Source organism: Mustela lutreola, chromosome 16, assembly GCF_030435805.1.
Source record: "Mustela lutreola isolate mMusLut2 chromosome 16, mMusLut2.pri, whole genome shotgun sequence".
Taxonomy (NCBI): Eukaryota; Metazoa; Chordata; class Mammalia; order Carnivora; family Mustelidae; genus Mustela; species Mustela lutreola.
In genome coordinates this window covers 37,731,067-37,755,688 of record NC_081305.1, presented here as the reverse complement: position 1 = coordinate 37,755,688, position 24,622 = coordinate 37,731,067, and the positions used below count along the sequence as shown (strand labels likewise).

The 24,622-nt window shown below is 50.5% G+C and overlaps 1 protein-coding gene across 10 annotated transcripts; it reads left to right on the top strand.

The window, feature by feature from the left end:
- The first annotated feature begins 9,254 nt into the window (after positions 1-9,254).
- On the top strand, positions 9,255-18,416 carry C16H19orf12 (chromosome 16 C19orf12 homolog). 10 transcript variants are annotated; one of them, XM_059152672.1, is made up of 5 exons: positions 10,283-10,605; positions 11,243-11,409; positions 12,121-12,235; positions 13,816-13,986; positions 17,367-18,416. In XM_059152672.1, exons 4-5 carry the CDS (start codon positions 13,827-13,829, stop codon positions 17,630-17,632), a joined length of 426 nt encoding a protein of 141 aa, XP_059008655.1. In that variant the 5' UTR covers positions 10,283-10,605; positions 11,243-11,409; positions 12,121-12,235; positions 13,816-13,826; the 3' UTR covers positions 17,633-18,416. The 10 variants fall into 10 exon arrangements, with proteins under 10 accessions (XP_059008660.1, XP_059008656.1, XP_059008658.1 ...); XM_059152677.1 differs by lacking the exons at positions 10,283-10,605; positions 11,243-11,409 and adding an exon at positions 9,255-9,576; XM_059152675.1 differs by lacking the exons at positions 10,283-10,605; positions 11,243-11,409 and adding an exon at positions 9,633-9,718.
- The last annotated feature ends 6,206 nt before the right edge of the window (positions 18,417-24,622 follow it).

Below are 24,622 nucleotides of genomic sequence, written 5' to 3'. Positions count from 1 at the left end.
GATGCAGGAGCTGAGACAAGAGCTTGAGAGAGGAGCCTGAGAGATGAACCAGGAGGACACAGGTTCCTGGGGCTCCTGCTTTGTCCCCCCACCCCTGTCTGGCAGTCTTTAGGAAACTGTGCTGACATTCTACTGTAAGTGGACTGAGAGATTCAGCCACGTTTATCTATTAACATGAAGAGTGACTTCTGTTAAACCGGAAAGGCTTGCAGACACCAAAAAGGCTGATAAGTATTAAGTAACTATTATAAATGATAGTCAGTAGTGAACACCATATTTGTACTAGTCATTCTTTACGTGCCAAAGATATGGGGTAAAGAAGACAGAAAATTCCTCTCCAACCCGTGGATCTCACATTCGGGAGGGGGAGTTGTGTAGATGGGGGGTGCCCCATGAAGAGTGTGATGCTTTCAAAGTCATTCTTATCCAGGCTGTTTGTCTACTAAAAGGTGTGGCTTGCATCCCCCTCATTGCAATGCATAGCTCCTTGCAGATTTCCGATTTCCTATGAAGGCATGCAAATCCTCAGCTATGGCCCTCAGGGCTTGGTGTCCTTTCTGAATCCCTAATTGACAGCACCAGCTATAGTCTTCTCTATCGCACTATTGCCATCCATTTGTCTCCTTCTGTCTTTCCTCTCCACAACCTGAGGGACCCACACTGAGGACTCTTCCCTCTCTTCACTACTGTTCTATTCCCCAATCTGGAAGGAGGTGCTGATCCATGTTGGTTGGACAGATGGCTGCCTTGGCCATGACATGGGATACCATTAGCAACAACTGACCACTTGGTTTGCATTGGTTACAAAATAAGAAATGGTGGATTTAGCCATGTAGTACTTTCCTCCAGAGCCTCCAAACACCCCTGCCAAATCATATTAACGATAATCACTTGTGGTGACCAGTGTCCAAGAGAGCTCTCAGTGATCCTCACATACTGGATTCATACCTTTGTGTAGTCACTGCCACATTGACAAATGTTGGGCTGCATGACCATGATGTTGAGGAAGTGACGGTGTAAAACTTTCAATGCTAGATCATAAAGAGATGTGGCTTCTACTCTGCGTCTTGGATCATCTGCTCTGGAGGAAGCCCACTGCTTCGTCATGAGGATGCTCAGGCAGCCCTCTGGAGTGGCCCATGGATGGAGAAGCAGATGCCTGCAACAGCTGTGTAAGTGTGCCATGGGGGAAGCCCATCCTCCAGCCCCAATCGAGCCTTCAGATGATGGCAGTCTCATGACAGAATGCCAGCTAGAACGGCCCAGGAAAGGCACTTCCAAATAATTGAGCCATAGAAACCGTGAGATGAATGAGCCCTTTATTGTTGTCTTAAGCCACTAAGTTTTGCATTAACCCATCATGTAGCAATAATCACAGATAAGGTGGTGTTGGTTTTTTTTTTTTTTTAAAGATTTTATTTATTTATTTGACAGAGAGAAATCACAAGTAGATGGAGAGGCAGGCAGAGAGAGAGAAAGGGAAGCAGGCTCTCCACTGAGCAGAGAGCCCGATGCGGGACTCAATCCCAGGACTCTGAGATCATGACCTGAGCCGAAGGCAGCAGCTTAACCAACTGAGCCACCCAGGAGCCCTGATTCTTGATCCAACTATTGACATTTCCTTGGTCTGGTGTATAATTTAGAAAAGGAACTTTAGAAAGTGTTACATTTTTTAAGTTGTAACATTAAACCTTGGCAGTGTGCTCACTTTGCAAATACGCTTCAGAGAAGCTCCTCAGCCTCCAGCTCCTTCCCAAGACATGGCTGCCCCTGAGGCTCCTACACAGATTCTGGAGCTTTCCCTGCAAGAAAAGTAGGCTGAACAAAGTGAGAGCATTGGTGGTCTAGCTTATTCCCACAGCCGAGGTGGACAGCAGGAGTTCGCTGTCTGGCTCAAAGAACCGAAGCTGGGATCTGGCTGGGAAGAGACCATCCCTTTGCCCACTGTGCATCCTGATCCAGGCTGAATTATTTCAATGATAAAGGGAAGGAAGGCTGTATGTTATCTAAATAAAACAAAAATTCAGCCACAATTCATTTTTACTGAAACGACATGCAAATTACTTGCTGGACCTTAGCATAAAGCAGCAAAGTGAAAAGGAGGGGCCTTGGGAGTGAGGTCACATTCCTTGAACAATCCCCACACACGACTTTCCACTGGGGCTTTATTGCTTGTCAGGTGCACACTGGCCGGGCTGGACCCTTTGTCTTGCTTGCTTTGCTGAGGTAGGAACCAGTGCAGCTCCTCCAGGGCCTTTGTTTTTAGTATGAAGCAAAGCGGGGTCCCCCAACCCCAGACCATGGTCGTGCAGGAGCTGAGGTCCCTTCCTGTGCCTTCCACAGATTGTCTGTTTCCTTATTGGAAGCTACTTTGTTCCCATTGTGTGGGCCCTGTGGTCGTTGAGGTTCCTGGGGATGCTTTGAGGAGCTCACCTGAGAGAAATGCCTTGGCTCCTCAGATCACTCTCCATGCATCCCAGGCTCTGACAGGGCCACCACCAAGGCCATGAAGGCAAAGGCCTCTGATTATCAGGGTGGGACTCTGCGGGCCCCGCTGTCCACCAACAGGGGCAGGCTCTTACCTCGGACTCCACTATAGCAAAGCTTGATGGCAACTGAAAAAGAAAATCCTGGGGGTGGGAATTTCAACCAAGGAAGGGGAAACAAGTACTTGAGGCCCGGTCTGGGCTGGAAGCTTGGTCATGGTCAGAGGAGGGGGTCCTGGTAGAAATGACTGCTGGGGGTGCTGGACGTCCTCTCTGCATCACGGAATTCCTGACCCACGGAAACTGCCAGAGATGGTAGCTGTTTATCTTCCCAGACCTTCACCCCAAACTCCCGTCATCAGGGCCTGAGCACTGAGGAGAATGGGGCATCATATACCCCAGCCAATAAACACCCATGGTAATAGGGTGAGTCTGTGTTCTCACAGCTGGAAAGGGATGTGTGCCCAGAGGACGCCTGTCCCCTCTGGTTTCCATCCTGACATCAGGCATGTTCTCCCCAAACACAGTTGAAATTTTGGGGTGGACAGCCATCTGTGAGATGGGAAAGGATATGGAAGAGAAGGTGAGACCCCAGGTACCTCCTAACACCGCTGAGCCTCAAAGGAATGCTCTGTGAATTCCAGGGTGCCTCTCTTCTAGAAGCTCCAAATATGGGATTGTTTTCATGATGGAGAATTCCCAGAACATTCTCCTGTCTGCTTGTGCCCATATTCATGATGTGTGCCTGTGTTTTACCCACCTCAGCTTCCCTGCTCCGTCCCTCCCAGCACCCCCAAGACAGTGGCCTCCATCCTCCCTACTAGAGAGTGTGCTATGGGGGGAACAGAGGCCGGGAAGATAAGAGATTTGGGGTTTTGTTCTGTTTCTGTTACTAACAGTGTAACTAACCATGGAGAGTCCTCTCCTTTCTTGGGGAGTCCAAGAAATCATCTGGGAACCAGGGCCCCTAGAAGATTTGAGCTCTGTCTAGTTAAAGACTGTGATCGGGGAGCCACGGCTCTCCCAAGGGCTCAGGACCTGTGCCCCTACTAGCAGTTCTGGGCTGTAAGCAGAGAGTGTGTTTCACCAGGGACGTGTGGAAATGGTGGCTGGTCTCAGAGGTGGTCTGATAGTGTGGGAGTGTGTGGGCAGGTATTTGGAGATTTTCATGGTCCTTAAATCTTTTCATTGTGGAGAGGTCCCCTGGGCCTAACTTTAGTTAGATTTGATGTCCAAGGTTTGTGAGCCTTCCTGGAGGTGGTGAGTTCCTGGCAGCTAAGACCATCGTGCTGCAGTCAAGGAACGTGCTTCCAGATCCAGGCTTGGCTTCCAACAGCTGGGGGTCTGAGACCAGTGAATTAAGGCGGGGACTCCTGCCCCCTCCCCCTTCCACTTTTCCACTCTCACAGTGGACTAACATCCGAAATAGGATATTGCTTAATTGAACTATGCCCCAAGTTCCAAGGTCTCTATCCTATATTCACTAACACTATTTACTCCTTCTTGAAATACTGTTTATCAGGCTCATTCAATACAAGATCTCTGGGTATTTCTTCAACAATAAATAAACAAATTCAGTGCTATCCACTAAATTGTGTGTCCCCAAATTCATGTTGAGGCCCTAGACCCAGTTTGACTGTCTTTGGGGATGGAGCTGATAAGGGGGTAATTAAGGTTCGAAAAGGTCCTAAGGTAGGGCCCAATGTGATAGGATTCCTGTTCTCAGAAGAGACACCAAGGACATGGATCCTCCTTCCCTGACACAGACACAAAGAAGAGTCCTACAAGCCCACCACAGGATGACAGGCCTGCAAGCCAGAACGTCTCTGAATGAATCCTGCCTTGCCAGCACCTCGATCTTGGGCTTCCAGGCTCCCGAACCATGGGGAATCAGTGTTGATTAAGGCCCCCAGTCTATGGCAACTTGAGCAGACTGAAGCACACACACGTGTACAACAACGCAGCTGGCAGGTTAAGGAAACCGTGTGCACCACATGCCAACAACACGGAAACAAACACACACTAGGGGGACTCGGTCACAGTCTGTACGGAGCAAACAAACAGAAAAACAAACAAACACCCCATATTCTGCCACGGAACAAATACCCGGACACACCAAAGTTTAATACAGAAAACAAAAAACAACCAAAGCAGCATTAAAGTGAAAACTACTGGGGAAAGAGAATTTCCATCCTATGAGCAGTTTGAAATAAAAACTCCAGAATCATAATAGTGACCCTACCATCATTTTCTGTAATAAAACATTATAACAGATATGACAATACAATAAGAGTCCCATTGTTCCAGAAATTGTTTTCTAACTGAAACAGGATAATTATAGAAATACCTGCGTGAGAATTGCGTGTTCAACCGAACCATTGAAAATCATTCTTGTCAGACTGGAAATAAGTCTTCCCCATACAGAGAACTCTTCAGTGAGATCTCAGATGGAAGACAAGGTGGGGTTTTGTTCCCAAGTCTTTTATAGCAGCATAAATCTTCCAGAGCCCCCTCAGGGCATCTCCAGCTCATCTCCAAGAGCCCATCCGGCTCTGAGTTCCACACTGATTTGGAATACTAAAATCTGACGGTAGATTTTCAAGTAGGGCACCTCTCTATTCTTTCAACAAACAGATTTTAGGGTGAGTCTCAGTTCTATCGAGTTCATTTTGTAAATTCTAATTTGGAATCTCTAGCTTTTAGAGCAGCAGACCCCTGGAACATTCTGCAGAGATCCACTCGTGCTTTGAAGGCATTGCTGGTACCATCAATCTCTCCCCACTTTGTAGTGTACAAGGCACTTTCCGCTCTGCTCCCATCAGTCCTCACAGCAATCCCAGGGTGTTGAGGGCAAGGGTTCTTATCCTCATTTCATAGCTGAGGAAACTGGGGACTGTCTGGATGGAAGCAGGGGCAGGGGATTTGTCTGGAAACTGCAGGCACACTGTAAGCACGCTGTTTTTCACTTAGCTCCTAAAGGAAACAGACAAAAACAACAGAGGAGAAGGGAGCCAGAGGGCCTGTGAGCTGTCCCCTGTCACATGACTACTGACTGCTGATGCTCCATCCCGGTAACTCGGTGCTTGCAAGGCTGGGAACCTGCAGGAAATTCAGGCAGCAGTGATGGTGGCTGAGGGACCGAGTGAGCGTGCAGGGAAGACATAGGAACAACAACAATGATAATAACAACACACCATGGCAAATATGCAGACAGGCGCTAATGACCAAGAGGCAGGACAGCGGTCTGCAAATATCTGAAGGACGTAAACACCAAGGAAGAGAATAGCTTAAACATTCAGAAGAACAACGATGAAGCCGGGACAGGCTCATTACCACCCCCAAAGCCAGCTTGTCTGGCAACAGTCCTTGCAGAACGCAGCTCCTCCAAGACCAAAGGCAGCCGTCCCGAGGGTCCCTCTGCGCACGGCGACTTTGACACAAGGCTGGGCTGAGCCTGTAGTTTCCTTGTGCCAGCACGGACCATGTGCACACTCACGTGCTTATCATCACGGCTGGCATTTGTTGACTTCCTGGTGTTTGGCGTTGAATTGTGTCACCCCAAACGGATATTTGTAGTCCCAACCCCTGATACTAGTAAATGTGACCTTATTTGACAATAGAGTCAGCAGGTGTAATCGAGTTATGATGAGGTCTCCAGGGTGGGCGTTCAATCCAGGGTGGGTATGACTGGTGTCCCTATAAGCAGAGGGAACCTGGGGCGCAGACATAGACACACAGGGGGATGGCATCAGATGACAGATGCAGAGACACAGATTCAAGCCAAGGGATTGCCAAGGAATGCCAGCAACTCCCAGAAGCTAGGAAGAGGCAAGGAATGATTCTCCCCCACAGATTTCAGAGGGAACTGGGGCCTGCAGACTCGTGGACTCATCTCCAAAACAGAGACAATAAAGTCCAGTTTTAGGCTCCCCACATTGTGGTTCTTAGTTATAGGGCCCTAGCAAACTAATGAATCAATCCTCCTGATAGGTGCCTCCCACTGCACTGAACACTTCACATAACAAAAAGATGGCATGAATCCTGGGGAAAAGACTGGGGGCTGCGGAGATCTCTTCCACCCTGGGACCAAGGAAGGAAGTGGGTCCTAGGCCCACCATATGGGGCTGGAACTTCTCCGGACCCCAAACCCTGGCTCTCTGGCTGCCTTGGGAAAAATGACTGTCTACTAGTCTGGATCCAGAGTCCTGGGGCCCCTAAGCCTTCTTAGAGGTAATTTAAAGTAAAAAGAACATAGATCATAAGACTTTAGTTTTCAAAGTGACATCAAGCTTACTCATGCTTAATTAAGAAGTCACAGGGGTTTTTTCTGTGTGTGTGGCCCATGTGTGGCATTATCCAGCCCTGGGGCTGAGTGGGATTATCCTGAAAAAGCCACATAAGTTAGGAGCTGCTGACTGGAACTCTGGAAAAGGTGGGGGGAACCAGGCTCTGGCCTCAGAGGGCCCCGTGGCCCCCACACTACACTCTTCGCATCTAGCCTCTGCCCTCCACCCCAACCCACACACATGCTAGATGGACACTTCACCTTGCGTATTCCTCAAGCCTGCAGATGCTTCCTGGGGACCCTGTCTCCCTTTGGCCTTTGATTCAGGATCTCTGACCCTTAGGCCTAGGGCTGCTCCTCCCTCCCCTCACTCAGCAGGCCCAGGAGAGAGCCCAGGGACCTTGGGAAGCTCAAGGTGCTACGTTAATGTTTGGAGAATGTACGGGCCCAAGTCCCTGCCAGCTCTGTGAACGCAGCCTCGCATGCTGGGGGATTCTTGGGCCCCCAGAATGGTGGATTGTGGATGGTGGGTTGTGACAGTGCGGGTAGGATCTGATTTCCTGCCTCTCTGGACACGAGGCTCACTTTTGGGACTCTGGAGATGTTTTTCATTTTCACACACTATGGTATAAACAAAAATAATCTAGATCCCTACATGTTACCTCCTTTAATCTTCAGAATAAACCTGAGGGAAGGCACGATTGTTGTCGTCATTTCCCAAATGAGCAAACTGAGGCCTAGAGAAGCTGAATGACCCTCCTGAGATCACTCAGCCAGACCTCAGCATGGTAAGCATGATGAGAGCACTGTCTGGATGCTGGGTCAGTGTGCAGTCACCATTATGGGGACACCACTGTGTACCTGTCATTCACAGGACCACACTGCAGGAGGCCTGGCTGTCACTAGGAGACTGTGGTATCATGTGTTACATCCATGGGCTTTGGAGTTGGCTTCCATTTTATGACTTCATTCATGTCAGAATGAAGGTCCCAGGTTGTCGACAGGTGCAACGTTTACTGGACTTCTCACAGCTCATCTTCTCTGGAGGGCCCTGACTTTGCAGTTTTTTTTCCCTTCCAGCATCTTTCCTGTCTACCAGTGCTCCCCTTCCCACCTCTGGGGGAGTCAGCAGCCCAATTCTTTAAGAAGCCGCTAGAGGGAGCTCCCCACAGAGAAATGGGAGAATCTCCCCCAGGCCTGAGCTGGAGATGCTTGAGCTATTCTTGCCTCAGTGAACTTCACTGTTGAAAGTCACCCAAACTCAAGTGTAAGCTGCTGTTCAGAAATGGGTGGGGCTATTTCACTGTGGCCAGGAACCCTGGTTAATGCTTGAGCCCCTTTCTCACCATGAGGACAGGAGGGATAGGGAAGTAACAAAACGATAGTTAAAGGGTACAAAGTTTCAGTTCTGGAAGATAAGTAAGTGCTTATCTACACAGCATACTACCTATTATAATAGCCTATAGCTATAAATAAATATAAATAATAAATATAAAATAATAGCCTATAGCTATTAATATTGTTGTATACTGAATGTGTACTAAGGAGGGTAACTTATAAAAAGTGTTCTTACTGCAGGCACACACATACACACAGAAGTGATAATAATAAAAAGGGCAGGAAGAAACTTCCAGAGTGATGGATAATTTTATGGTATAGACTGGGATGATGGTCTCACAGGTGTACACTTAACCACAAACTCATTGAGTTATATACATTAAATACGTACAGCTTTCTGTAAGTCAGCAAAAATGTAACTTTTTTTTTTTAAAGAAATATCTTATTGGGGCACATATACACTGCAGTATGTGTGTGTGTGTATATAAGTGTGTGTGTGTGTGTGTGTGTGTGTATACACACATACTCCCAAAGTACCTTCCCATTTAAAAGAGGAAAAAAGAAGAAAACAAAACGATGACTCTGGCCGTTGAAAGAGGCCCATCCGCCGGGTGCGCTGGGCATCCAGGAAAGCCAGGCCGAGCGCTGGTTACCGCGAGGGCTTTGAACCAGCTGGACCCAGGTTAGAGTCTGGACCCTGACACTCCCTACCTGGGTGGCCTGGGCAGACTAACCCCCCTGCCTCACTTCTATCCGTCAAGTGGCAGGGGCGACCATGCCTAGGTGGCAGGATTAAGTGTCAGGGCTCATCCATGGAAAGCCCCCAGAGCCTTTTTCAGATTTCTGATGGTTCAAGGCCAGCCTCTGTGTGTGTGTGTGTGTGTGTTTCAGGGTGTGCGGTGGGGAGGGAACCTTCTCCGTGCTCCCTCTGAAGGACTGCCTGCAAGCCCACCACACACACCTCTGCCCCCTCCCAAGAGGTTCCCCGACCTCAGCTTTGCCCTGGAAGCTGGACTCCCCCTTTGTGCCAGAGCTGAGACTGCTGACCCAGGCCCCCCCACCAGTGACCGCACCTGGAGGGGGTGGCACCACATGCTGGACTTCGGCCCATACATTCAGCAAACAGGAGTTTAGCCCCTGGGACTTCCACGGGTCACGGGGCTGTCTTCCGCGCGGGCGGAGGGCAAGGAGGAGGGCCTGTGGGCCGCAGGAGCAGGGATACTGAATCCCGGGCTGAAGGCCTCCTCCGGCTGCGGGAAGGTGCAAGGGGAGCCCCCGTAACACGTGCGCTGGCTGCGGTGGGGGCCTGGCGCCGGCGCGACACAGCGCAGCCTTAGCGCACCGGGACTGCAGTCCGCCCGCCACACCCGGGCCCAGCCGGGGCCGGAGGAGGAGAGGCGCCGCCTGAGCCCTCGGGCTCCTCGGCTGGGCCCGGCCGGCGGCTACGCAGGCGCGGCGCGGCGCCCGGTGAGCGGAGACCGGAAGACCCCGCGCTGGCGAGCCGGAAGGCGGTGGGGGGTGGGGTCTGCGCGCCGGGGCGGCCGCGGGGGCGCGGAGACCCTGGGCGGGCGGGGGCCGGAGGGCGCGGGGGACGGACCGATCCCAGCAGGTGAAGGGCTCGGTGCGCGGGCGCGGCGCGGGGGAGGCGGAGCGCTGGGGCGCGGGGTCCGGGGGGCTGCGGAGCCGGGTCCACGCCGCTAGGGTATTCATTTTTCTCATGAAGACCCCGGGGCACGGAGAGGCTGACGTCACGCCAGAAGTAAGCGGCCGCGGTAGCTGGGGTCACAACCCCAGCGGCCTGGTAGGGCTGTGGCTCCCAGCGGGGCGCCACGTAGTGACCCGGATGTGTGATGAGCTCCCCAGCTACCCGCCTGTCCCTGCCCTCCTCAGTAACCCGGGGTGCGCGTCACCCTCCTCTGCGTCCCAGGTGCGTGGGTGGGGCGGCACGTGTTAGAACTGCGGGACAGAGTCCTTAGAAGGATACTCGGTGAGTCAGCACCCCTGGCCTCGCCCTGCGGGGAAAGTTCAGAGATGATCAGGAGTGGATGTCAGGGATCTCAGAGGGGACAATTCCTACGGTGGGGACTGGTGGCTTCTTTAGCCTTTAAAAGAGGAAGCGGGGGACTTTGAGAGGTTGCAGATGACCTACTTATGGGTCCCTGGTCAGGTAAGGTCGCCCTGCCAAGGCCTATGGAAGACAGAAGGCAAGACCTGCTCAGCTTTGGCCTCTGTGGCTATGAAGATGGTCCAGGGGACTTGCTCTTTTGATTTTTCGAGAGAAATCAGGAATCAGATGGATGTGAAATATTATTTTTAAATACTGGCAACACTGGTCATTGAAAAGTCTGGGGGCTAATCTGACAGTGCTGGTGGGGTCCACATGGGACTTTTGCACCAGGGCCTGCAGAGGTGAGGACACAAGACTTGCAAGAGTCAGGCCACACAGAGGAGTTTCATAAATTCCAACAGAGAAGTAGAAAGTACTGAGGATGACAGGTGAGCAAGATCACTCTGACTCCTTAAGAGGCTCTGCTTTTCCATTTTTTTTTTTTTTTTTTTTTTTAAACACAGTGCATGTGAGTCTCTATTAGCTCTGAAGCCTTCCTCTCCCTGCTCTCTCACAATCTGGTCCATCTCAAAAAGCCAGGTTGCAGTCTCAGGGATGGGCTCATCTCCCTCTTCCCCAGAACCTTGCTGTCACCAGCAGACCAGCCTGGTGCTTGCAAGAAACCAGAGCTTCAAGTTGGCATTTGCTTTCCCTGTGGCTGGCAGATGGGCTTTCTGTGACCAGAGCCCGTGTTGTGGACAAATCTGATTCTGAAATAGGTGTGATATGGGGAGTGGAGACCCCATTCCCACCCTCTGAGGTCTGTCCCCATCAGAGTACTCTTCCTCCCTCCTTACTGGCTTCCTTGCTGCTCACGGACAAAGGCAAGCTTGGAGTGGGAGGGGAAGCAGGTCTGGCTTCTGTCCTCAATCTGGCAGTCCCTGAGAGGTCAGGAGGGTGGGCTTTCCAGCAAGGACTCAGGAGTTGGGGTGACAAACCTTTCTTCTACAAGAGTCTCTTGATGCTCTGAAGTCTAAAATGATTTTCACATGGAAATTAAACCAGCTCTGTCTTGCATTGAGGCAGCCACAGTGCCACGTCTTGCTGTGGTGTGAAGCTGTTGAACCCAGCCAGAGGTGGGCCACATCCTCTCGTGCCCTCCCACACACCAGGACACCTGCTGGCCCTCCAGGTCTACAGAGCCCTGGGCTCCTGCCTTGGGCTGGTCTGCCTGGGCTGAGTGGAGGTTGGGAGTAAGTAGTCTTTGCATGATGATGTTTTATTAGCCCCTGTGGGTTTGTATGAAGTCATTCAGAGTAGGTGGGAAGCTAGGTTTTTAGATAGACCGCAGAGTGTGAAGTGGCTGTTTCCTGCCTCCTATCTGTGCATTTTCTTGCTGTGCAGAATGTGTTTCCAGAGTGTAGGTCTATAATCGTGCAGAAACCCTGCTTTAAGAGCAGTGTCTGGGCAGAGTGCCCTGGCCAAGAAGCCAACTTGGCGGCCATGCTTGGGGTCTTCATGTGCCTGGAAACGGGAAGCTCACTGCCACCCCCAGAGGGGCCTTCCTGGGTCCGAATTTCATCTCCCTTTTTCCCAGCATAATGGACAGATAGAAAGCTGGATAGAAACCAGATATAAACTATCTGACGATTAGGTGTTTTACAGGAGAATTGTTAGCTTCTTCAAAGTTTTACCATGGAATTAATTCCTTTGATTATCAATATGTGAATTAAATTAGTATTTGAAATAAAGCTCATTTGCATAGCTTTACAGCACCATGGCTACTGGGTAAATCAAGTCACAGCTTCCATTCCCTCATTTCTCAGTGACTTCTGCCATGTGCTGGCTGGTAAATCAAGTCACAGCTTCCATTTATAACAGCTCCCTTTGCTGTTATAAGGCTATTTTATTATTGTGACCTTCGTGTGTGGAACGTCATGACCCTCACGTGGGCTGTCTTCCAGGGTGGAGAAGGCGGCATGGACTCTGTCTACAAGGGGTTGCAGTAGTGAGCAAAGGGGCAGGAAGCCCGGAGGTGTGCTGGCAGGTCCAGGACACATGGTGCCAGAGCGGGGGCAGGTATTTCTGACTTCTCCTCTAGTCCCTCGAGCACCCCTGCAGGGTCTGACCCTCCATTGCCTCTCCACCCCACTTGGTCAAACAGACACTTTGGGGGGTGCTTGTTTGCACTTTCTGAACTCTAGGACTAAGCAGCCATTGTCAGATGTCTGGGTCATGGTCTCTTAGAGCCTTACTGTCTGAAGTGGGGTGCGCGTGTGGAGAGTCACTGATTCAGAACATGGCAGGGGCGAGAGCCCAGGACACTTCTTACCTCCCCTAGGACTACAGAGAAATTTTGAACCCCCACTGTGGTGACCCAGCAGACCCACAGGCTTGTTCTAGGGGCTCAAAATTCTCTTCCAGGATCGAGAGGATGATTCTACATGAGTGTCGAGTTCTGGATTTTTGTTGGGTCAAAAGGAGACGTAACCAAGAGTTCTTGAGCAAAGGGTCTGCCCCAAACTTTGCCAAGTTCCTTTAGGCACTGCTTGCATGAAAAGGGGAGTGAAGGAAAGGAAGTGCCCTTCCAGCCTTGGGTCCAGCTGAAGCCACGAGGAGAAGCACCAGCCCATGGTCTCTTTGATTTTACTTCCGGGTCCTGTCAGGTGTCCCGTCAGTGTTGTGGCTCTCTATTCCCCCTGACCCTGGGGCAGAGCCCACCCTGCCTTTGCCCCGTGTGCCTGCCAGTTTCCCACCAGTGTGGCCAACACTTTCCTGACCACAAGAATTATTCTAAGGTCATTGTTCCAAAGGTCCATCTGTCTGTCTATGCAAACACATGCAAACCTCTGGAATTCTTTGGTTTATTTTCTCCTCCGGTTGTTCCATCTTACTGGTCATCCTTAGGGCCATCCTGTCCCTGCCTTTATTGTCCCCCGTGCAGAACTGGATGAGGGTTAGGAGCAGTTGCTTACAGAAATGCCAGTGGTGTGTGTCAGTAACAGAACAGTCATTTAGAGCCATCAGGTCTCAGGGTCGCGTGTTCCAGACTCACAACAGGTACTTTGCATCCATTCCCCTCAGACCTTTCCAGAATCCAGCTTGTAGGTGGCTTATCTCCCTTTACAGGTGAGGAGTCCGATGCTCAGCTCAGGGTCACGGGGCAGGCAGGTGTGCGCACAGGCCAGGATGGTCACGGAGCCCAGTACTTTCCCCTTCTCAGGCTTGGCATGAGCTCCGTTGTCCTGTCACACGACAGAGGACTCGAGGCTGGGATGTTCTGCCCTCTGCCAGGCTCTGTGCACTGGGGCTGCCTGAGCCAGCAGGAAGGCCACAGACAGGAGAGAGGGCACGCTTGCCTTACTTGTGATGAACAGATGCAGCTTGTGGCTGGGCCTGTTCCGTAATCTGTCATGAATGAGAAGTTATGCAAGGAAGACCTCTCGTGCATTCTGCGGGTTCTGTGTGCTTATTAACTAGCGGCTCCCCAACTTCTTCTATGACAAGGAACCCATCGCATCACTGGGTGTGTTGGTTCCGCATACAGCAGAGCTCCTGTTCTCTGCATGAGGCTGTCCTCCAAACTCTAGCAAGAGTGACATTTGGGTGCAAATACTCTGACACTCATTAAGAGTTTCCCTTTGAAATGCTTCCTTCAGGGCTCGCCAAGATGCCCATCGTGATGGAAGATGTCATGAAGCTGCTATGCTCCATCTCTGGGGAGAGGAAAATGAAGGCGGCCGTCAAGCACTCTGGTACAGGTGCCCTGGTCACAGGGGCTGTGGCCTTCGTTGGTGGTCTGGTCGGAGGTCCACCTGGACTAGCTGTTGGTAAGTGTAAGCTTCCTGCAGGGGCAGCCAGCTCAGCGGTGTTGTAAAAAAGGCCTTTGTTACCACAGAGACCTTACAGAAGTCCCTGTCCTGTGGGAGATGTTTGTCGAGTTGAGGTTGCTTCTGTGACATGGTCTTTGTGGCCCGAATTCATCCCATTGAAAACACAGGCTTCTGAGTGTGAAGGTCTCAGACATGCAGGGCATTCTTGCAAATGACATATGACTCATGCAGACCTGGAGGGCGCCTCTCCCCTCAGGGATGTGTCTGGACCTCTGAAGATATCAGGGTGTCCTGGGTCCCTTGGATGGTTTCCTTCCCCTGTCACCATTACATGTCACTGCAGAAGGGAAGCAGGGAGGAAGCTGGGAGGTGCTGAGCACCTCCTAGGAGCAGATGCTGTCTGGCCATTTTATGAGCTCATTCATGGAGACCATCCCATTCTGAAACCAACAGTCTAATGCAGCAAAAGCAGCAAACAATCCTAGGATGGTCATCCCGGTCCCCCGTTTTTGCCACCTTCTACTTGAGAGCCAGTTTTTGGCTATGAATGAAGGTTTGGCTGATTTTCCCACCATTTCTTGGAGCCAGAAAAGGTTGCTTCCTACATCTTAGAGTAGGAGGGATTCTGGTGTGGTCTCCCCTTCGGCCAGGGTGGCACCAGAGAGCAGGCTGCTGTGTGGGTCTGACGTGAGGAGGGGCTGGATTACGCCTCCTGTGAGGTGCCTCTGATGGACCCCGTAGCACAGGGGAGTGACAAAGGCATGGTCTGCTGCATTGGGCTCAGCAGATACCTCACTGAATGCCTGCTCTGTGCTGGGCAGCCTGTGCTGGGGACGTGGGAGAGCTCACAGCACTGCCGCAGTCCTCCCATGAGCACAGGCTGGAGAGGTGACTGCCTGTCTGCTTCTGTTTCCAGCTCCCGGCATGACTTCCTGCCCTGTTCTGCCTTTCTGTGGCAGGACTGGCGTTCAAGGACGTTTCATGATGCAGAGCTCACACTGGGGAGTAAATCAGTGTGTGGGCGGCCCCAGACCTTCCACTATACATTTCCCTTTCCCATCTGTGAATTAGGGAGTCGTAACCTCAGCCTCTCGCCATCTAAGGAGCAGCCAGTCGGGGAGGAGACGTGGCCACGGCCTCCTTCCTCAGTGACATTCTACATCTTTGTCCCCCAGCCCCACCTAATGTGTTCAGGGGAGGGCTTGATGGGCTCATTTACCCTAGAGCTGTTCCCAGATGCCATAGTGGGAGCACATATCTTATTCAGATTCTGTCAGAGCTGGTAGAGAACAGGACGTCTGCCAGGGGAACCCGGGGATTTGCTCCTTGAAGCCACTAGTCGTGGGCGGAGCATCATTTTACCCAGAAAACCAAGGAATTTTCTCTTGTCCAAAGAGTTAGTAATTTGCTGGTCGATATTCCTGGTGATTGTTTGCATGAAGTGCTGCTTTAAATCAAATATTGACATTCTCATAAAGGTTTAGTGCAGTTGATTGAAATGTTTGTCAGCTCTGAGCTCTTCATGGGTGTCGTGGGCTAAAGTTCAGTAAAACCTGTAAATGACCGGTTTCCCCTCCCCAAATCCTCCCTTCTTTTGGAGCAGAGGGGAAGGGTGACCAGGGGCAGCACTCAGTCTCCTGGGCCTGCTGCTGGCTTAGCTCCAGGGGAGCTGTGTGCCTCCAGATGCCTCCACACTTGGCTTCCTGAGAGGGTGCAGCTTTTACTGCCTGCTGGCGGGGTCTAGCCCACAACCGGGTTCTCTCCGGCCTGGGCTATATTCTCTCAGATAAACCTCTAATTCTGCAGCAGTAGTAGAATTATAGACACGTTGGTGAGACTGTGCAGAGAACGCCCACATATCCCTCACCTAGTTCCCGTAACATTACCACCACGGTGCATTTGTGAAAAGTAAGAAACCAACACTGACGTGTCCCTACTAACTGGTCTCCAGACTTTCTTTGTACTTTGCCCGTTTTTGCATTACAATCTTTTCCTGTCCCAGAATCCAGCTCAAGGGATCACAGAGCATTTAATCCTCATGTCTCCTTACTCCGTCTCCCCAGTTCTGTGACAGTTGCTCGGACTTAGCTGTGTTCATGGCCTGGGTACTGGTGAGGAGTCCTGGGCATGTACTTGTAGAATGCCTCTCTGTTTGGGTCGGCCTGATGGTTGCTCATGCTTAGCCCAGGGTTGTGGACCTTGGGAAAGCATACTGCAGACAGCGGTGGAGTGCCTGTCTCATAGTGCCATTTCAGGGACATGTGACACCCACAGCCTCCCTATGTCCACCTTGATCCATCGGTTAAGGTGGTGTTTGCCGGTTTATCCACTGTGGAGTCAGTGTCTCCCCTTTCCACACTCTGCTCTTTCAGAGAGAGAGTCACTAAGTCCAGCTGGACTGCATCTATTAATATCTGATGACTGATTTTTAATAATCATGAAACTTTTTCCAGGATACACATGTGGGATTCCATGTGGTAGCAGTGGGCTGGCGAGGGGTAGCCCCCACCCCTTAGACACGACCCTGTTCTTCATCACCCACAGGCTCACTCAGTCCTCTTCACTCCTTTCAGCTACCTGCCTGTCCCCAGAGGGCGCCTGAGTTTGAGACCCCTGCCCCAGGGCGCCTTCCTTAGCAGACCTGCCCCCCACCCCCAATCATATAGAAGTTTCTGTGGACATAAGGGCTTCAGCCTTGTGCATCTTATTCCCATAAGTCCTATAAGTCCCAACGTTGTACACCTGAAATTTGATCATAAATTTACCTTTAAAAATAATGGTTATGCCCTTTTGGGGTCACAGGAAGAAAAATAGTTGAGTGAGTTATATTTGATAGTTATCATCATACAGCTCTCGAGGGCTGGCATGAAAAATAGTTGCTACCCGGGTAAAGGTCTCCTTCTGTGTCCCCAGGGTCTGTTAGCCACAGGATTTCACTGGAAATTTCCAGAGTTCAGGGGCAAAGAGCATAGTATGGAGAAAGCTCAGCCTCACCACTGAGATGATTCTCCTTGCAAATGCACTGGCTTCTCAGCTCTGTCTTTTAAGATGAGAGTTTCATGGGAAGCAGGAAACCTGTGGGCCCTGGAGAAGATTTCAGTTCTCAGAGCTGTGCGGTGGGAGATGCTTTGTGCTGCGTCTGTGAGTGCAGCTTAGGGAAGGGCACATTGGGTGTCAATTATCTGAGCCAAATGGACTCAGGACCCCAGAAACCATTGCCCGCCGCACTATGGGGTGGAGCAGACATGAAGCCGAGCCTGTTCCCACCCATGTGTCAATGTGCTCACTCGTCACGGCAGTGGACGTGCTCCCAGCAATGGTCTGAGGCCACCATTTATGAATAAGGACCAACTAACTGAACCTTCCTTGTTTTCAAGGAGGGGCTGTCGGGGGCCTCTTAGGTGCATGGATGACAAGTGGACGGTTCAAGCCAATTCCTCAGATCATAATGGAGCTGCCACCCAGTGAGCAGCAAAAGCTCTTTAATGAAGCCTCCACCATCCTCAGGCACCTGGACTGGACGGACGCTGTGCAGCTGACCACACTGGTCATGGGCAGCGAGGCCCTGAAGCAGCAGCTGCTGGCCATGCTGGTCAACTACGTCACCAAGGAGCTCCGGGCTGAAATTCAGTATGATGACTAGGTCGTTCCTCCTGGAAGTGGGGATCTCATTTAGATGATTCCTGGGCCTCCCAGGCGGGGACGGGGAGTTGGGGAAGCCCCACACCATCATGTATTACCTAAACGGAGTGAAACCTGCTGGAGAAGCTCCTATTGTGCTGTATCATGTTCTGGAAATTATTTATGAAGACACTGGATTTTGAGTCGTGTGCACTAATAATGCATAGTGACACCCCTTTTGCTTGGAGGCTGGTGAAAAGTGAAGCCGTGCCTGCTGCAGACGTGGATGACAGCTTCTTGAATCCACAGTCATTCATATGGGGGCACAGCAGGAGGCCTCTGTGTTCCGTCTCCTCACCTGTGACGATGAGCCCTGTCTGAAGCACCTATTACAGGACTGGTTCCTCCCCTGGGGCTCAGGGGCTTAGGGCCAAGAGCTGCCCCGTGCCGGAATCATGTTTACCTCATGTGTCGCCTCCCTGACCAGTGGCTGAGTGGCCCCATGGAGGGGCAGTTGCCTGGGGAGCGAAGCCAAAAACATCCAGGCACCCAGCCCTTCTCTACGCAGCACACCTGGGCCCTCCTCTTCCCAGGGGCTTCGTCTCATCATCGGACAAGTCGTGGTAGTTCTTGAATTTTGCTTTTAAAATGAAGTACTTACAGCAAAGAAAATGACTCTTTCTGATGTGGTGGGATCTAAGCAATGCGTCCACCCTGAATTTCCCCTAATACTGTATTCCCTTGGCTTTCAGAACCCTAACTTGACTAGGTATCATCAAATTGCAATAAATGTTTTCTGAACAGGACTTTTCTCACACATTTTGTGTCAAAGCATCTCTCATACCCAGGGTCATACACGCAGCATACAAGGGAAGGTTCGGGATTTGTGGCTTTAAAGAATGACAGAAGCCCCCCAAGACCAGTGCCTGAGACGAGCTTTCCTGCTTTGGCCCCTCTGTGCTGTCAGTGTGCGCACAGGCTTGAGCCGCCCCCAGGTCCCCAGGCCCCAGGGCAGGACAGCGACTTAGGGCTCCCTCTGATGGGAAACAGCGCAGGCCTCCCTGGAGTATGGAAGCAGGCAACCCGCTGAGGAGAGTTGGTGTTCTGACACCTCTGTCTGTGTAGAGAAAACTTGAGGATGAATGAGAACGCACCTGACTAAGGCCAGGGATGGACTTCGGCAGACGTCAGGGCAGGACCTCTGAACCAGGACGGCCTGTCCCCTGGGTCTGGGAGCGTTGGGCCCAACACATGAGCAATGAATGGGTGAGGCTTCCCCCAACTCCCCATTCACCTTTCTTGAGAATCACAGACACAGGATCCTACTTGGGAGGTCCTGCCCTGATGTCCACTTGAAGTCCTTCCCCTGGCCAGCCTGCCTTTATTCTTGGGAAAAACCCTGACCTAACTCCTCAGGAGTTCCGGGTCAGACGGAGCAGGCCTTGCTGAGTGAAGTCTTACTCACTACTACCCTGACAGTCTTTTGGAGAGATTCCTCCAAGTGAGAGTGCTGGATTAAAAAGTATGCGATATTGTGAAGGTTGTTACATTTAGTCAAAATTCATTCTGGACAGTGAGTGTCGATAACTTGCTCTCCTGACACAGGGTTTGGGGGTATGCATCTCACTATGTCCTCACCAAGAAATAGGATGATAGAGTCTTGAACCTTTATTGATTTGGTGGGTAACTCCCACCATCTTGGTTTGATTAGTTTTTCTTTGCTAGTGGGGGTGACGAGGCTGGGGTCGCCTGCTGGTGGCCATCTTCCCAGATGGGGTTGAAGCCCTCTGGGCCCCCGTGCCTGATTCCCAGCAGAGGGTGAGGGGGCCCTGGCTTGAGCAGAGGGCTGGCCCCTGTGGCTGGCAGGGCGGTGTCTGGCTGGGCAGTGGCCACAAGGTAGGCAGGAAACAGCAGAGGGCTGCCAGCAGGGCAAGGAGGCAGCTGAGGAGGAAGCCTTGGTGGGGGGACCCAGTAATTATAAAAAGAAACCATCTGTTCTGGGCCGGTTATTAACCTGCTTTGGGTGTTGACATGACAGCGATGAGCAAGATTTTTCACAGGCAGATGGTGTATTTTTATCTAGAATGAACTTTTTTATTTTTCTGTTTTTTGAGATGTCTAGCTTGGAAGTAAACATGACTGGGGTGTGTTGCAATGCGGGACGGGGGTGGAGGTGGGGCTCCAGGTTTGGAAGGAAGTGGTCCTCTCCTCATTAATTATTGCGAGGTGCCATCTAGTGGGCAAGTAGGGCATCCTCTCTCTTTTCCCTCCCTGCCTTCCTGGGTCACCTGCCAGACCAGCATGTGGCTCCGCAAGGAGACCTTTTATGAGTTTCCCTGGGGAGAGGGCTGGGGTCTTCCTAAGGTTTTAATAAGCCATGAACGGAACATCAACCACATCTCCTGCAAGCTTTCTTGCAGATAAACCTGAATGTGTGTAATTCTGAACAATCAACATATGGCAACTAAGAAATACCAAGAATTCGTCTATATCACACAGGGATAGGGGACTGTCTGATGCATTCTCAGTTTGTTGGAGGGGATAAATGACTATTAGCTGGAGGAGGCTTCTTGGACGACTGTGATAGCGGTGGGTCAGAAGGTGAAGCTGGGGTCTGGCCGGCTGACTTGCAGCCTCGGGGCAGCTGTGGGTTCCCCACATGCCAGCAAGCAGAAGGAGCAGAAAAGGGTTTCTCTCGACTATCGAGATGGTGGCTGTTCCTTAAATTTGTGTAAATTTTAATGGAAGGACATTACTCATTCTCATCTGCAATTAAGAAAATGCCAGGATAATATCAAGGCAGTGTCTGTTATGTAACAATCAGTTGGTACAAATAAAAACAAATGCTCAATCCCAGAACTGGCAGGGCTGGAGGAAGTCACCACACAGAGCACAGGCACGCACCACGGGGCGCAGGTGCACACCGCACGGGGCCGGAGAACGTACCTGGTGATGCCTTCCGCTGGGAGGGTGACTTGAAGAAAAGAAGTCACAGGAACCATAAAACTGTATATATTTTCCAGCCAACACATTTCACTTCAGGGGAAACATTCCAATAAAATAATTCAAGTGGAAAGAAGATAGAGATAGTCATAGCACTGAGGTTTACGGCAGCAGGAGAGAAGGGAACCAGCCCAGGGCTGAGCAACTGGGACACAGTCAAGCTATCTTTGTGCAGTACCATGGCCGGTTGGGTCTACGAAGTTCAGTAACACTGCTCCACTGCTCCGCACACATTATTTACCTTACAGCAATCTCACACGAGCGTGCATGTGGGAGGAGAAAAAAGAGAAAGACCAATTGCAACAGGTGCTGGGGACCTACCGGCTTCCCAGGCAATGAGACCATGGCTCAGAGGAAGCAGAGGCAGCCAAGAATCTCCAGGTTCGGCATCTTGTGCCTGGGGAGACTCCGGTGTTGGAAAATGGGTGTTACTTTCCTGTCCCTAAACCAAACAAGAACCGACCCGGTCCCCAGCTCCCCGGGGCTGCCTCCCAGGGACTGTGCAAAGCCACCTGCACTGGGCTCCAGCTGTGTTCCCACAAGGCTGTGTCCTCATGAGCCTACCCTGGGGGGGTCCTACCTCCTCAGAGACATGGCCCCGCTGTAAGACACACTTGTAAGGTTCATCTCCGGGCGACAGCACAGGTGCCCATGGACTGAGGCAGGAGGGCCTGCCATGCTGGTGCCATTTTCAATGTGGGGTCCTTTCTCCAGTGTCTCTCCAACAGAATCTCATACAATCCACAAATGTGAACCACATTTATAATTTTAGATTTTCTAGTAACCACATTTTTAAAACTAAGAAGAAACAGATGAAATTCATTTAATAATTTAACCCAATATCCCAACATATTATCATATTATCATTTCAACATGTAATTGCTATAAATGATTATTGAGATATTTTCCTTTTTTAAAAATATTAAGTCTTTGGAACCTGGTGCATATGTTTTGCACTTGCAGCACATCTCCATTCTGACTACCGACGTGTCAATCCACGTGTGGCCTGTGGCTAGCATGTTAGGCCTCACAACTCTGTAAGATACATGATAGGAAGTGTAAAGATGAAAGATTTTCCACGTGGGTTGCCAGTGATGTGGACATCACTGTAAGGGCTGGGAACCTCTTTTTGTCCCTTCTCTGTTTTGAAGTTCAGCATCTGGGCTTCTTGGAGGCCAAGAGCAGCTTGGATGGTGGTGTGGACTGAACTGTGTGTGCCCTAAATTAATGTGCTGAATGTGGGATCTTTGGGAGGTGATGAGGGTTGATGAGGTCATGGTGGGGACCTTCAAGAAGGGATTAGTGAGTGCCCTTATGAGAAGAGACACCAGAGCCCTCACTCACTATCTCTCTGCCTTGTGAGGACACAGCAGGAGGACAGCTGTCTGCAAGCAAGGGCTCCCATCAGAATCCAACCATGCTGGCAACCTCTTCTGGGGCTCCTAGCCTCCAGACTGGGAACAATAAATGTCCATTGTTAAGTACAAGTCCATTGTTAGTTAAGTACCCAGTCTTTGGTATTTGTTGTGGCAGCCCAAGCCCACTGAGACAGATGGGGCATTGGGGGAGTTGAGGACTACTGGTGACCCCCTCCCCACCCTCTTTAATTAGATTTGGGGGTGATGGCATCATCTTCCTGTGTTGAGAGGACAAGCTGGCCTCTGCATGACTAAAGATCTCCTCCTTGGAATGACCCTGACCATCGTCAGGAGAGAGCTGCTACCTGCAGCCACTAAGAACCAGCTTTCCCCTTACATCCCAGCACAGAGAGCCCTCAGAGGCCTTGGATCCCTCCACTCTCTCCCTCTGCACCTGTTTCAGTTCATCATCGCTAAGCTCAGAGGGGGCGGCAATGTTGCTGGCAAGTATCCTGCATTTTCCCAGTCTACTTCCACTCCCACGAACCTCTTCCTCCAGCTCCCAACCCTCGTCCTCTGCTTCTCTGCAGTGCTGACTTGGTGCCTGTGTCACTGCAGAAAGGAGAGAAAGTTCACTGCTGACATCAGTGCCCATCCCTTCTCCTGCTACTACACATTGACCTTGATCTTGACGATGCCAGCCCCTCCACTGGGCACCCCTCTCCCTCTGGAGGCTGCTGCTCCAGTCATTCTCCTCCTTCCCCTTCATCACCATTCCCAGATCTGTGCACGGTGTGGCCCAGCAACACACACCTGGGTTATTTCTCCCATAGTGAAAAACAAGAGGGGTGCCTGGGTGGCTGCCTTCAGCTCAGGTCATGATCCCAGGGTTCTGGGATCGAGCCCCACATCAGGCTCCCTGCTCAGCAGAAAGCCTGCTTGTCCCTCTACCTCTGCCTGTGGCTCTGTCTACTTGTGTTCTCTCTATCTCTCTGTCAAATAAATAAATAAAGTCTTTAAAAGAAAAAGCGAGAAATATGTTAACAAGTTATCAGAATAATTCCACAGGGAGTAATTGTCTTTTCAACAGATGGCTCTGGGACAGATGTATAACCACATGGAAAAAAGTGAAGTTGGACAACCCCCTACGTTATACCATATAAAAAATTAACTCAAAATAGATTGTTTCTTAGATGAAAACATGGGATAACTCTTTATGACCTTGTATGAAACAATGGTTTCCTAGATATAACACAAAAACACAAACGACCAAAAAATTTGACAAATGGGACTACATCAAGATTAAAAACTTGTGCTTCACAACTGAGAAAGTGAAACACACACACACACACACAAACACACACACAGGATGGGAGAAAAGAGTCATGTATCTGATAAGGGACTAGTATCTAGAATATATAAAGAACTCTCACAGTAAAGAGACACACAATCCAATTTTAAAACAGTCAAAGGATTTGTATAGATATTTCTCCAAAAATGATATTAAGATGGCCAATAAGCACATGAAAAGGTGCTCAGCATCATAGTCATCAAAACCACAGTGTGGTGCTGCTTCTCCCCCACACTGATGGCTAAATACAAAAGAAAGTGATAAATGTTGGTGAGGTTGGGAAGAAATTGGAACTTTTATATGTTGTTGGTGGGTACATAAAATGGGGCAGTCACTTTGGAAAACAATTCAGCAGTTCCTCAAAATATTAGACATAGAGTTACCATATGCCCCAGCAAGTCCAGTCCTAAGTGTATGCTCCAGAGAACTGAAAACATGTCTGCACAAAACCTTGTATATGAACATCCATTAGCATCATTTTTTGTAACAGCTAAAAGGTGTTCACAATCTAGGTGCCCATCGCCCGAAGAATGGATAAAAAGGATGTGGTTTATACACTGTATATAATATGCAACTGGATATTATTCAGAAATAAAGAGGAATTATATACAGATACATGGTATAACATGGACAAACTTGGAGAGATGCTAAGTGGAAGAAGCCAGTCACAAAAGACCACACAGTAAAGGACTGCACTTGTATGAAATGTCAGAGTAGGCAAATCCATAGAGACTGAAGGCAGATGGGTGGTGGTCAGGGGCTAGGGGAGGGGAGAATGGGCAGTGAACTCTCATGGATGTGGGGTTTCTCTCTGGGGTGGTGAAAATCCCCTGGAATTAGAGAGTGGGATGGGTGCACAATTGTGCAAATACACTAGCAATCACAGAACTGCAAACTTTAAATGGTGGGTGGATTTTATGGGATGTGAATTATATCCCAGTAAAGTTGTTTAAAAAGCAACTTTTCCATCTCTAGCCACTGCTCCATTTCTCTCTCGTCCTTTGCAGTGAAATTCCTCAAATGACTTCGCCAGTTTGGCTCCTGTTCTCTGGGTGCTTTCCAGCAGCCCCCTGCTTCCACCACCCCACAAATGGTCTCTGATCATAGTGGCCACCCTGTAGGCGACACTGTAATGACATCCGTGTTACTGAACACAGGTGGTTCTCAGTCCTCCTGCCCCCTGAGCGCCTTCTAGGCAGCATCTGGCGGGCTGCTCCCTTCTGCCCACCTCTGTTACACTGTCCCAGACCTCCTCCCCCTCGCCGGCTGCTCCTCCTTCACCTCTGCTGCCCCCATGTCC